Source organism: Quercus suber, unplaced genomic scaffold, assembly GCF_002906115.3.
Source record: "Quercus suber isolate HL8 unplaced genomic scaffold, Cork oak 2.0 scaffold_273, whole genome shotgun sequence".
NCBI classification, from domain to species: domain Eukaryota; kingdom Viridiplantae; phylum Streptophyta; class Magnoliopsida; order Fagales; family Fagaceae; genus Quercus; species Quercus suber.
The window spans coordinates 801,735-815,045 of NW_027069729.1; the positions used below are offsets into that span (position 1 = coordinate 801,735).

General features: G+C 37.9%; 1 protein-coding gene across 1 annotated transcript; it reads right to left on the reverse strand.

Moving 5' to 3' along the window:
• Positions 1 to 6,329: 6,329 nt before the first annotated feature.
• LOC112000326 (D-amino-acid transaminase, chloroplastic) lies at positions 6,330 to 9,818 on the reverse strand. The gene is made up of 5 exons (XM_024032428.2): positions 9,490 to 9,818; positions 9,317 to 9,378; positions 8,037 to 8,212; positions 7,206 to 7,879; positions 6,330 to 6,995 (listed from the first exon to the last, which is right to left on the reverse strand). Exons 1-5 carry the CDS (start codon positions 9,524 to 9,526, stop codon positions 6,898 to 6,900), a joined length of 1,047 nt encoding a protein of 348 aa, XP_023888196.1. The 5' UTR covers positions 9,527 to 9,818; the 3' UTR covers positions 6,330 to 6,897.
• Between the last annotated feature and the right edge of the window lie 3,493 nt (positions 9,819 to 13,311).

Here is a 13,311-nt window from a genome sequence, read left to right on the forward strand (position 1 = left end):
CTCAGCAGCCGGAGCATTTTGTAGGGTAGTTATCCTGCCTTGCTTTGAACAAGGAGGTACCAAAAAGGCATATGAACCCCAGCATTGGTGGAACATGGCAAATAATGCATTGGAAAATTGTGTAAAAATATATTTAAAAAACTAGTTAAGAAACTATGTTATATTTTATGCTCAAATAATCACTTCCAGCTCTCGATATGATTGAGCTCTGTACGTAGTTCTGATAGGAAGAACAGACCGAAGCCACACAGCCCTAGCCATAGGGTAATAGAGAAAGAGGTGTGACGAACTTTCACTACTTTCACTACACATGGGGCATATATATATATATATATATGAGGGACTGAGATGCCTTTACTGCTAAGATTTGAGAGCACAAGAAGGCAGTCTTGAAGAAGTCTCCATATATAGAACTAAGAATTTTCAAAGGGAGTTTGATTTTGCTGGTTAGAGACCAAATTTGTTTTGGAAAATTTAGATGTCTCATCTGTTGTAAATTGCTTTCCTGATGACAGTAGCTCATAAGCTTTTTTCACTTGATACTCTCCCGAGCTAGAGTACAATTCCACAATAACCTATCCTTTCCACCCGCTGTTTTAGGCTATGTTGCACGACATGGGTATAGGGGTATGGCAATTTTTGAAAAATAAGGGTACGACACGACGGAGTACGGCAATTAGTTAATATATTTAGGTATATTTTTAAATATTTTTAGACAAATATGTTTATTTTAGGATTTAAATTAAGTAATAACAGCAAATAAGTACAATAATACCAGGAAAATGTTTTCTAAAATACAATTTTTGTTCCATTACTAAACCCATAAGATAGATAAAACCCAAAAAAAAAAAAAAACTAAACCCAAAGCACTCATAAGGAGAAAAACATAAAACCAAAAAAAGAAAAGAAAAAAACCTATAAAATTCATAAATAACACATGTAAATAAGTAAACCCAAAAAATAACATGCGTATAAGTAAGAGGAGTGCTACGTTCACAATATTTTTATAACAAATCATTAATGGTAAGTTGTTATTTGTTCTAATTTGAATTTACTACTTAAATTACTTTTTTGCCAACCCATAATAACTCACCACTTAGAATTTATTGTGAAAATACCATGGACACAACATTTCTCTATAAGTAAATCCAAACTATTAAAAAAAATACTGAGGAAAAAAGAGTTGAAGGACCAAAAGATAGAGAACTCAAAACCTGCATAGAGAGAAATGACAGAAGAAGAAAGAAGGAGGTTTGTGGTCACTGGAGGCTAGAGGGGGTTCGGTTGTTGCTGATCTACTCTGAGAAGGCACACCACACAGATCAGATCAAAGAGAGAAACAGTAGAGGGAGGCTTTAGAGTGTGTTTGGTTGTGATGAAAACATAGAGGATGAAAAATAGGGAGAGGAAAATAGGGTGGAAAATGTTGTTTTTCACTATTTGGTTGGGAAAGAAAAATAGGAGAGACTAAAAACAGGGAAGAAAGTTTTCTCCCCTAGGCCCACTTTTTTAATCCTCCCAAACCGGGAGAAAAATGTGGAGAGAAAAGTGTTGTGAAAGCACGTTTACACAAATACCCCTCACCTACCCCGTATTCATGACTTGATGACTTGACTTTTGCCTATTCTCATCCTTACTTTCACAAAGAACTCAAAACCTGCATAGAGAGAAATGACAGAAGAAGAAAGAAGGAGGTTTGTGGTCACTGGAGGCTAGAGGGGGTTCGGTTGTTGCTGATCTACTCTGAGAAGGCACACCACACAGATCAGATCAAAGAGAGAAACAGTAGAGGGAGGCTTTAGAGTGTGTTTGGTTGTGATGAAAACATAGAGGATGAAAAATAGGGAGAGGAAAATAGGGTGGAAAATGTTGTTTTTCACTATTTGGTTGGGAAAGAAAAATAGGAGAGACTAAAAACAGGGAAGAAAGTTTTCTCCCCTAGGCCCACTTTTTTAATCCTCCCAAACCGGGAGAAAAATGTGGAGAGAAAAGTGTTGTGAAAGCACGTTTACACAAATACCCCTCACCTACCCCGTATTCATGACTTGATGACTTGACTTTTGCCTATTCTCATCCTTACTTTCACAACACACCAACATCCAGGTTCTCTTCTCTCTCTCTCTCTCTCTCTCTCTCTCTCTCTCTCATGTATTATGTAGATGTCCTTCGGAAAAACGTAAACTTTTTTTTTTTTTTTTTTTAAATTGCCTTAGCTAAAAGGGACCTTATAATAATTGAGGGGGGGAAAAAAAACACTATTGTATGTACACTATAAATTTGTATGACCACATTTTTTCCCAATTAAATTTATATATACACTATTGTAATTTTTACATTATAATAATAAAAATATAAATATAAATTTATATGTATGATGTGGTAAACTTTATATTATTTAATGAGTACAAATAAATCTATTTCTTACATATTATGTAACAAGGGTATAATAGTCAATTTATATAAATTACATTTTCCATCTTTCCCTTTTTTTCTCTAGCCAAACAAAAGAGTTTCCACCCTCCCACTTTTCCACCCCTCCAACCAAACACACAAGAGAGAAAACCAAATATTTTCTATCCTCCTACTTTTCCATTCTCCCACAATTTTCTATCCTCCCACTTTTCTACTCCTCCAACCAAACGGACCCTTAGGGTCACAGGAGGGCAAAGGGATTTAGTTGTTGCCAAGAAGACACACCACACAAATCAGATTAGAGAATCGAGGGAAAGAGAGAGGCGATGGTCCAAATCATGTTCTCTCTCTCTCTCTCTCTCTCTCTCTCTCTCTCTTATTATTATTTTTATTTTTATAAAGTTTTGCTGTGGTTAGGACGTTTTGGCATGTCACGACTGTGTCGACGATGTACCTAGATTTAAAAAAAGAAAAAGAAAAAGAGGATACACCTCGAGTATGAATTTTAGGCGTGTCTTACAAGTACTCATTAGCCAAAATTGCCGTGTCCATATAACATAGGTTTTAGGTAAGGGAATTTGAAAGATTTCCTCACAAGCAGCTTGTTCATATAGATTCCTTACCAGGTTGGGCTGCCAACAATTGGATATATGAATTTTTTTTTGTGATTGATAGGTATATCTTTTCCAAAACCTACTAAACATTTACCTTGATGTAGGATAGGGTTATTCTGACATAGAATGTTTCTCCCAGTCCAAGAGTGATAAAGACTCTTTATTAAAGAGTACCACTTCCATATTTCTATGAGTTCTAAAAAATTACTCTCTATAACTCTGAATAATATATAATTCCAAAATAAAAAAATTTCAATCAATATATATATATATATATAGGGATAAGGGCCCAAAATTGTATATTGGGCCTTGGGCCTTGGCTGAGGATGTTGGTTGGTTCGAAGACAAATAAACATGGTTCTTAGAACCGAACCGGACCGGAAGGTCGAACCGTAAGAACCGAGAACCGGGATGAAAACCGATTTTTTAAGCATAAAGAACTGGATTTTTTTGTTAATTCTGTGAACCCCTAAAACCGGGGTTAGATCGCACGAACCGGTGAGAACCGTGCGGTCCAACCCCTTAGTAATTTTTTTATTATTATTTTTTAATAAAAACAACTTAACACAATTTTATTCTACTTAATTAAATTATCCATCTCTTACAAGGAATTAAAAAAAAAAAATTAGAATTAAAATCCTTCAAAGATATTCAACTTTACTTCAAAAATTAATTATAAATTTTAATGTTTTCATAGTTATTATTTTATTTTGTTAACTTTCTTATTTAATTATTAAATATATGCTTAAAAATCATTAAATTTCCCTTACATAGATAGATATATTAGTCAATTTTGCTAGTTTTATAAATTTAATATCAATATTTAGGCTTTAATTAATTATTAAATTAATTATAACGTCATCACGGTTCGACCACGGTTCGACCTCAAAAACCTTGAACCTCTCCCTTTTACGGTTTAATAAACGATCCAGATTTGAAAACCTTGCAAATAAACAGTAATGAGGGTATTAAGCTCAGAGTCCCATAAGTAAGATGCAAATGGAAAGGTTGGGAAAGGTGGTCCGAGGAGGAGTGTCTCCTCGGATAAACAAAGCACTGATCAAATGTATATCCTATCGTTCAAAGTGACATTTTAGGAAATTCTACTAATAGGGATGTGCATTATGAACGTACTGGAAGAATGGGAGTGAGGAAATATCTAAGGAAAAGCAGCTAACTTTTTGGTTGCATTTATGTGGAGAATACTTCTAAACAGTGCTGCCTAGACTATCTCAACTCACAGAGGGCTAGATGGGGTGTCCGATGGGACAAGCACTTAAGAAGTGGCCTGAATGATCAACAAATGGAGGGTCAAGATCATTGAAAGGGAGATATATAATGTAAAAAACTCCTAAGGATGAGAGGATCAAGAAATTAAGAGAAAAAGATTGTAGCAATCAAGAATTTCATTTGTAACCAAACTTGAGATAAATATATAAGAATAGATCTCATTGGACTTTGCCCAGGACGATTTTCTTCAGCACACACTTGTGTATCTTCATTCTCTTGTCATCTGAATCTACTTTAGTGGTTGTCTGATTCATTAAGACCTAGTTTTTCAACCCACTCTCTACAAATTCATTGTTTTGAGTTTTTTGGGCCTAAGTCCATCCACCTTTTGGGCTAGGGACTCAAATCTGTTCCTTACAACATATATATCTATATATATATATATATATTGATATTTTGATAATTGGGGGAGGAAGAGTTTGAACTTTAAATATATCAATTGGAAACACTAAGATATTTTAAATTTATCTTCTCAAAAATTCAATTAGTTCAAAAAGGCTCTGAGAAAAAGTACAGTAAGTTAGTCTATAACTTGTAACCCTCCTCTAAATGAAGACTTTTTAAAAATAAAACATTTTAAAAAAATTATTTTCTACACTTCTTGGTATTTTAAGTAGCTAGCTATGATCCTTTAGGGAAAATAATATATTTTCTTAATCAACAAAAAATTAAGGGCAAACCAAAAGAAAAAAGAAAAAAGAAAAAAACTATTATTTAAGCAAGATTACTCTTTATTTATATTTTAAATTAGTTTCTCGCCTTATATAAGTGTGTTTGTGCATGCACATTTCCAAAACACTTGTATGTTGTTACTCTTCTTATTTATCTACTGCAACCACGACATTTAGAACTTTAAATCCTAAATAATATCAAAATTAGACTTTGGGATAAAAATAAAACATGATTTTCTAAAGGACTATTTGACTTTGTACATTGAAAGAAATTACTTCAAAATTTAGTGTAGAAACAACATAGATTGTTTTCATAATTTAAAAGAACATCAAATTCAAATTTGGTAAATGTTGATTTAGAATGTATAAAGAAGCAAATATTTTGAGGTATTTTATTTTATTAATATTTTGTTAACATTGAATGGCTACTAGTTTTATTTTTTATGGTATACTTAATCTTCAATTTTAGCATATTTTTTATTCTTGAATTCTAAATTTCTTTAATTTATGTCATCCCCCCTACCCCTTGGTTCAAAAAGAACTTGTCACCTGTTGATTAAAATGCAGGCCTATCCAGACCCATCCGAGAACCGACCTCCCCGGAGGACCCGATCGGCGACCGATCCGAAACCGGCCGACCCGATCAAGTCACCGATCAGAGGTGGGTCATTTGTCCCAAAAACCGACTTCGGCGGGTCGGTCTCGGTTTTCCTATCCCAAAACCTGAAAAATCCGATCCGACCGATGTTTAAGAATTTCCAACCAAACTTTCCAGTTTTCGGCAGATATTTCCAGATTCTGGCGAGTTTTTCACAGATTCCGATGAGATTTTCCAGATTCTGGCCTCAAATTTCCAGATTCCGACTTTAAATTTTCAGATTCTAGCAACAAATTTTCATCTTTCGGCGACTTATCAAGTAGATCTAGTGATATTTTGTCCAAATCTAGTAAAACTCATCGAATCAGGTGAGATTTCTTCCAGATCTGGCAAAATCTCACTGACTTTTCGCCGTTTTCTCGCCGGAATCTCAGATCTTGACTCCAACCGACCCTCCCGAAACCAATTGGATGTCTTATCCGCTCGATCCGATCAGTTTCTCGGTCGGCGGCGGGTTGATGTAGACTCCACCATATCAGGTCGGGTCGGCCGATGGGTTGAGCACAAACTCGACCTGCCCGACCCGTGGACAGCCCTTTAAATGCTGATACTAACTTTTCAGCTGGCTAGAAACTAGAAACGCAATGTAATGCTTACCAGCTGAATATCAATGTGTGTTACTTCTCATCACAAAGCCTGTTACAGCAAAACTGGTTATATAATAGCAGAATTAATAAAAATAAATTAAGCTTGCTAAAAACAAATTTCTGGATATATCACTTCTCTCTAGTTTGCACCACAACAACGTTGAAGTGTCAACTTAGAAAATATAAGTTTAAAAGAAAATAACAGGTAATCTACAAGAGCTCAATTACCTGGGAGCAAGCCATAATTATAGAAGGAAATCACTAAATTCCTTAGCAAGCAAGCAACAAGAAAAACTTTCTTGTAAAAGACTTTTACATGTCGAATTCCGAGTATTTTATAAAGCTTTTTTTTTATTGAAAAAAAAATCCATCTTAGTTTTACATTTGTTTCTACAATGACACTTAATTCCGGGGTCTCTTTATATGAAATCTCCTCCGTCCCCTTGATAATTGCTTCCCATTGTCATTTCCAAGAAGGCAAAGGTGCCTAATCCAGTGTTTTATTCAAGACTTCTTCACATTTTATACAGAAAACAAACACTTCTTTTTTTTTAAAGGCAGATATGAAGAATGCCTTTGCTAAAACATGCAACAACAAGATAATGAGCACAAGATGGAACCACTCTTTCAGTTCAGCCTCTATAATTTGATTTACTTGGGTTTGACTACACGTAGGGAACTGGTATCCTCTGTACTTCAGGTCCAGCTACCATATCATCCCAAAGCAGATCCGAGAGTGCCATTGTTAATTCTCCCACTTTCCCTGTAAGAATATGACAAATATAAAAGTCCTTAGACAACAAATGCCCATTGGCTACTCCTATAAACAGAAACTATACAGTTTTTTTTATATACCATGTATCATATTATACAAGAAAATTCAGTAGAGGGAGGGGGTGTTCCTTGAATGATCTCTAGTAGCAAGAATCCGAAATGCATCTATTCTATGAATGGCAAAGAGGATAAATCTTACCATCTCCAATGGGTTGTTCATCCCAACTGATGATTGGCAATACAGGTAGCGTGCTTCCTACAAACATCATTTCAGCAGCACCTTTTGCTTCCTCCACAGTTAAATTTGTATTTCTCACAGCTTTTAGACGTCCCTGCTGGACCAACTTGGATGCAAGTTCAAGAAGCCTTTTCGCAGTGCACCCACTGAGGATCTTATCAAACAAAGGCAAGAGAAGCTCCTGATCATGGTTGATAAAAGCAACATTTACATTTGGGCCTTCAGCAATATAACCTTCCTCATCAACCCAAATAGAAGCAAATGCTCCCTTCTCCTCGGCTTCCATCTTTGAAAGGACATTAGGGAGGTAGTTTACATTCTTCATTGTTGCAAATTGAGGTGCCTTCATGGGGACAGTGGATGTCACCACTTTCACCCCTTCTTTGCACTGAGAAAAGTCGTCATCTATGACTACAGCGTAGAATGCAGATGTTGGGCATCCAGCAGGTGAAAGCAAGAAATCTCCAGGACCAGCACTTAACCAGTACCTCAGAGTTCCTTTCTTGCACTGAGATGCTGCACTCAGCTGCACAAGAATGCTTCGAAGAGCTGACCGAGGAAAGGGAGACGAAATCCTTGCATTTGAAGCCGATCTGAGGAAACGGTCCAAGTGTGCATCCAGCTCATAGAGGTATCTGCAGGAATCAAAATAATCAATAATTACGGCTCTGACTGTACTCGAATGTGACAAGAGAAAACGACGGTTTACAGAGAAGCTTAGGATTGCATTAGACTAAGAACTCAAAAGAGATGTGTCAATAGAAATGTCAAATAGAACTACATCATGCTTACCCATTTAATATAATAGCTGTGTCAAACACACCATGCCCCCGATGAACCATGTGATCATCAATTGGAATTACCATTATGGCTGGATCAAGAATAATTCCTCCAAATGTGCTGGAATACATTGCTGGATATGGTTGCTTTTTCACTGAACTCCACTTCTCATGCAGCTTTTCAAGCAACTGATTCAGGACGTGACAAATAAATAGTTGAGAAACATTTCCAATAAACTGGTAATCGTTGGGAATGAAGTTGAATCTAGCGCTAGTTTCACCATGGTGAATACTTTTGGAACCAGAAAAACTGCACTCCCAACTTAAAATTAGATATATAAAATTTCTAGAGAAAACCACACCAGTTGGGACAAAGGTAACATCCTCAAAATTCTGCTACATGACCAAAATTTACAATTGTTAAGCCACTACTAGTGAGAATATCTTTTTAATTCTCCAAAAAAAAAAATTATAAAAAACATCCCTTTTTTTAAACACTATAGTCAAAATTATTTAGCTACAAATACACCTCCTCCCTTACAGAGCAACTATCCCATATACTAGATGTAGACTAGTGCAATTTCTGCCTTCACATGTGCGGAATCTTATACATTGTCAGGACCCAAAATTAGTATTTACCACCCAAAAATATAGTATTTATCCAAATTAAAGCTTCGATGTATATAGTCACACCCATATACTAGATGTAGACTAGTGCAATTTCTGCCTTCACATGTGCGGAATCTTATACATTGTCAGGACCCAAAATTAGTATTTACCACCCAAAAATATAGTATTTATCCAAATTAAAGCTTCGATGTATATAGTCACACCCATTTTCACTCGCCTCAATTGTACATGAAGAGTTTTTATGTCTAAAATAGAGATTCTTTTATTCGATCAATTACCAATGCCAATATATTCTCTTATTCCGCAGTTTTTATAATTCAGCCTTTTGAACCCATTAACAATTTATAACCACTAATCCTAGCAGATCAGTAGGGAGGGGAAAAATGAGATTTATCATTTTATAATAATAAAACTACATGTTTATTTCTTTTTCTTTCCTTCTTTTATAAACTCCCAATTACTGAAACACACTATATATATATATATGTATAAATGTGGGAGTATTTTATCATTATCCTAAAACCATGCAAGATAATATTTTTGTGCTAGAAATGAATAAATTTAAAAGATTGACATCGAAATAATAATAAATAAAGAGCAGAAGCATTAAAAACCCCAGAAAAAAGATAATAGTGTATAGTATCAAGTGATGAAAATTCTCACCTCAGATGATGATGAGAACACATGAACTTTAAATCCACTGCCATTTCCAGCCTCCAATGAATCTTCACAACAAAAATGACAAAAAAGCAACACAAATCTATAAGGGTTACCATAATCATACAAATCAGAAATTACCCACAAAAGAAGAAAACAAGAAGAGAATGAAAAAGTACCTGATTTCTGATCAGAATAAGAGCTACTGTTTTCCATGACTTCAAGCTTAAACAAAAATAACTCAGAGTAAGGAGTGAGGAGGATGAGTTTGTGGGGATGCAGGGAGTGAGATAATCAATGAGACTAAAAGATGAAATGTGTTGATTGGTTATTTGGGAAATAAAGTAATATTTTATAAATTAGAGAAGTATGTCGCAATGTGAAGACTGAGGAGGATGCACTTGTTTTGTTTTGCATAGCCGGTTGCAGTTTGTTTTGCAGAACAGGAGTTGAAAAACGTACACGGCGATTGATTCGGTTACTGACTTTTGTCTTTTGTTCCTTCTGCTTTCTGGTTATGAAAATGCTAAAGATACGTACTCCTACTATTTTACATACGGCTTAACGTGGTGAAGTAGCGTGAATAAATAATAACCAATAAGAATTTAGCGCATTAAATAAATAAATAAAATGTTATAATTTGTTCATAGCATTATAGATTAGATTTGGTGATATGGTCGTGGCCTGTATAATGCCTATGGTCAAAAGCCAAGGGGGTTGCCTGTCCTGTCCTGTTTTTCTTTGGCTAAATTCCACCATCTTCTCTATAAAATATTAACTTTTTTATTAATGAGTAGCACTAGTATCACATAAATTGCCATAACTATTTAAGGTGTTAAATTGTGATTATTACATGTCACTTTTATATAGATCTACTATTTTTTCTTCACTATTTACGGCTATGGACAGTTGTGGCACAAATTGTACCAATTTATATGGTCTTAATTTTTTTTTTTTTTTTTTTTTTTTNCTAATCCCCTGGCCACATTAATGAAGATGTGACTCCTGGATTGAATAACCTTGGTCACTGTAAATCACGTGAGTACTGATAGTATAGCGGATGGGACGGACAGTCAGAAAGAAAGCGCATGGATGATCAACAGATGGAAGAAAGAGAAGAAAGGGAGGGGACTATATAAGAAGAACCAAACAGAAAAAGTGAAAGGGAGAAAAAGGGGAAGGGAGGAAGCTCCTCGGATGAGTGCCGAGGAGCGGCCTTAAGGAGCAGCCCAGATGCCTCGACCTCCAATGGTGGGAATTTCTATTTTTAGAGTTGCCTGCCTATTAGAGCCTAATTCTTCATCCCAATCTCTAAAAATTTATTGTTTGGGCTTGTTGGGCTAGAAACTCATCCCTTTTCTGGGTCCAATCCAAATTAAGTCCCTACAATTGGCGCCGTTTGTGGGAAGAATTTGTGCACTAACAGGCGCAACGGACAATCGTTCCTAAATAGCTAGTTTACGGAAGGTTAACAAGGATGTGCCACAAAAAAATAAAAATAAAAAAAATAAATGAATAAATAAACTTTTGCAGAAAAGTAGAAGATTCAAAGGAAAAGAGATGAAGCATCGCATTATTTTATTAAATGAAAAAGAAATACAAGATACAAACAGAGGCTCAGACAGGCGTGTTTTAAAGCTAAGACTACAAACAGAGGCCTAGACGGGCCTGTCCTAAAGCTAACTAGAGGGAATGGGGCTGAGGCAAGCCTGTTTCAAGGCTACCAACAACTCCTGGGCCGGAGCGGTGGTGCCGGCGACAAGAGAGGAGCAGACGCATGGGCACCTGGCAACCCCTCCTCGTGACGTTCCCCTGATTCTCTCCCAGCCCCACCGCGGTTGGCCGTTGGAAACGGCAACACCCGGGCACCAAACATGACATAATCTTGCGCGTCTCCTCCGGCAGGAATGCGCTCCGGAGAAGAGCGTTATGTACTTTAGGGACCTCCCTCCTAGCAGCCATGCACGGCACTATCACGATGACGCCCAAATTTTGCCACGCCGGAAAGCTGACGCGGACTATAGCCACAACGACTCTCGGTCGAGGAAGGAGGGCCTTTAGCCTGTGCGCCCACTCTCCCATCCAGGGCTGCCCCATTTCTCCAAACTCTTATCACAATTCTGACAGGGTTATTAAAGGAGCTCGGAAAGTTGGGAGGACATGTTTCCTGTTTTGTTAGAAGGTTCATGAAGTGCAGAAGGACGTTTCCCTCTTGATAGCCTTATATAGAGAGTGGAAGTTGGTGAGAATTGATCTACGCAAAACTCGAGAGAAGAATTATCGGCGACATTAATCGCGACCAAATTCCAATGTGGCTATTGACCATTGGATCTGCATCAATCTACGAAAATATTAATGAGAGCACACCTCGTGCATTGAAACGTCTAGCGGGGAACGTGAATAGTCAAGAGACGCCTTGTAACTGAAGAGGGCTGAAACTTGAATTAAGGGTGGGATTACTGCCATGCGTAAGATTAGAATTCCAAACCACCCTTGCCCAGGGCATTGAGAGGTCAAGGGTCAAGTCCACAGGATGGCCCACTTCCGACGAAGCAGGGCATATACCTGAGTACTAGACAGAACCAAGGTCTTGCATGGTCCTCGGACTTAAACCTATAGGGAAACTAGCTACTTACAGAAGACCAGAAGTGTTAGACAGAACCAAGGTCTTGCATGGTCCTCGGACCCAAACCTATGGGAAAACTAACCACTCAAATATACCTGAGTACTAGACAGAACCAAGGTCTTGCATGGTCCACGGACTCAAACCTATGGGAAAACTAGCTACTTACAAAAGAACAGAAGTGTTAGACAGAACCAAGGTCTTGCATGGTCCTCGAACCCAAACCTAAGAAAAATAACCACTCAAATATACCTGAGTACTAGACAGAACCAAGTTCTTGCATGGTCCTCAGACTCAAACCTATGGGGAAACTAGCTACTTATAGAAGAGCAGAAGTGTTAGACAGAACCAAGGCCTTGCATGGTCCTCGGCTCAAGCCTATGGGAAAGCTAGCTATTTGCGGAAGAACAAAAGCATTAGATAGAACTAAGTGGTGGTACCGTCCTCGGATTCACGCTTCAGGGACAGCTGATTGCCTCACGAGACTAAGTCCAGAACAGAACCAGGGTATTGAGCAAAACATTAGAGTATAACAAGTAAGAGGAAGCATTAATCAAGAAACTAAAAGTAAGCTACTGAATATATATATTTTAAATAGAAAGTATGTAGTCTCGTAACAATGTCGCCAAGCCATAAAGCAAAATGAAATGAAAAAGAAAACAAATAAAAGTGTCCTACGCCATCAAAGCGGGGTGATCCAACAAGAGGGCTTACTCCCCCAACTCGGTAGGCAGTTTGTCTAGAGGAGCCTGTTCAAATACTTAGGGATCCTGATCCGGAAGGGCTACTTCAGAGGACCCTTCCACGGTAGGAGAAATCTGAGGGACAATGAGGGTGGCTCGGGGTCAGCAGGAGGCCTCACCCCACCTTGGGGCACCTCTTGACCGTCGGTTCCAGCCCCCTCCAACGCTTCATGGGGCTCAGCCTCCTCAGAAGGTCTGTCAGCTGAAGATGTGTCCTCGGCGGTCTTGGTCTGACTTTCACTTACCGCGGGTAATGCAGGCTCCTCCTCAGAAGTAATGGAGGTAACCTCGCAAATTGCGGAGGATAATATATTCTCTCTACCCTCCTAAGGTCAGACAAGGCATCAATTCCCGCTTGGTCGAGGGCTTCATTCCAAGTCTGGGAACAAAAGCGTCTGCATACTTCAGGGATCTGAGCCTTGAAGGTAGCTTCAGTCTTAGCGACCCCCTCAGCAAAGGCCTCCTCCTCCGCCTGTTCTAAGGAATGCTCAGCTTGTATTCTTGCAAATACAACCTCTTTTTTGGCCCTCACGGCCTCATCCCTGGCATACTCGGCAATACCCTTTGCCCCAACTGCCTCGGCCAACTTTTTCTTCAGATCGGCGATGTCCTCTTTAGCAGCCCGCAACTGGCCC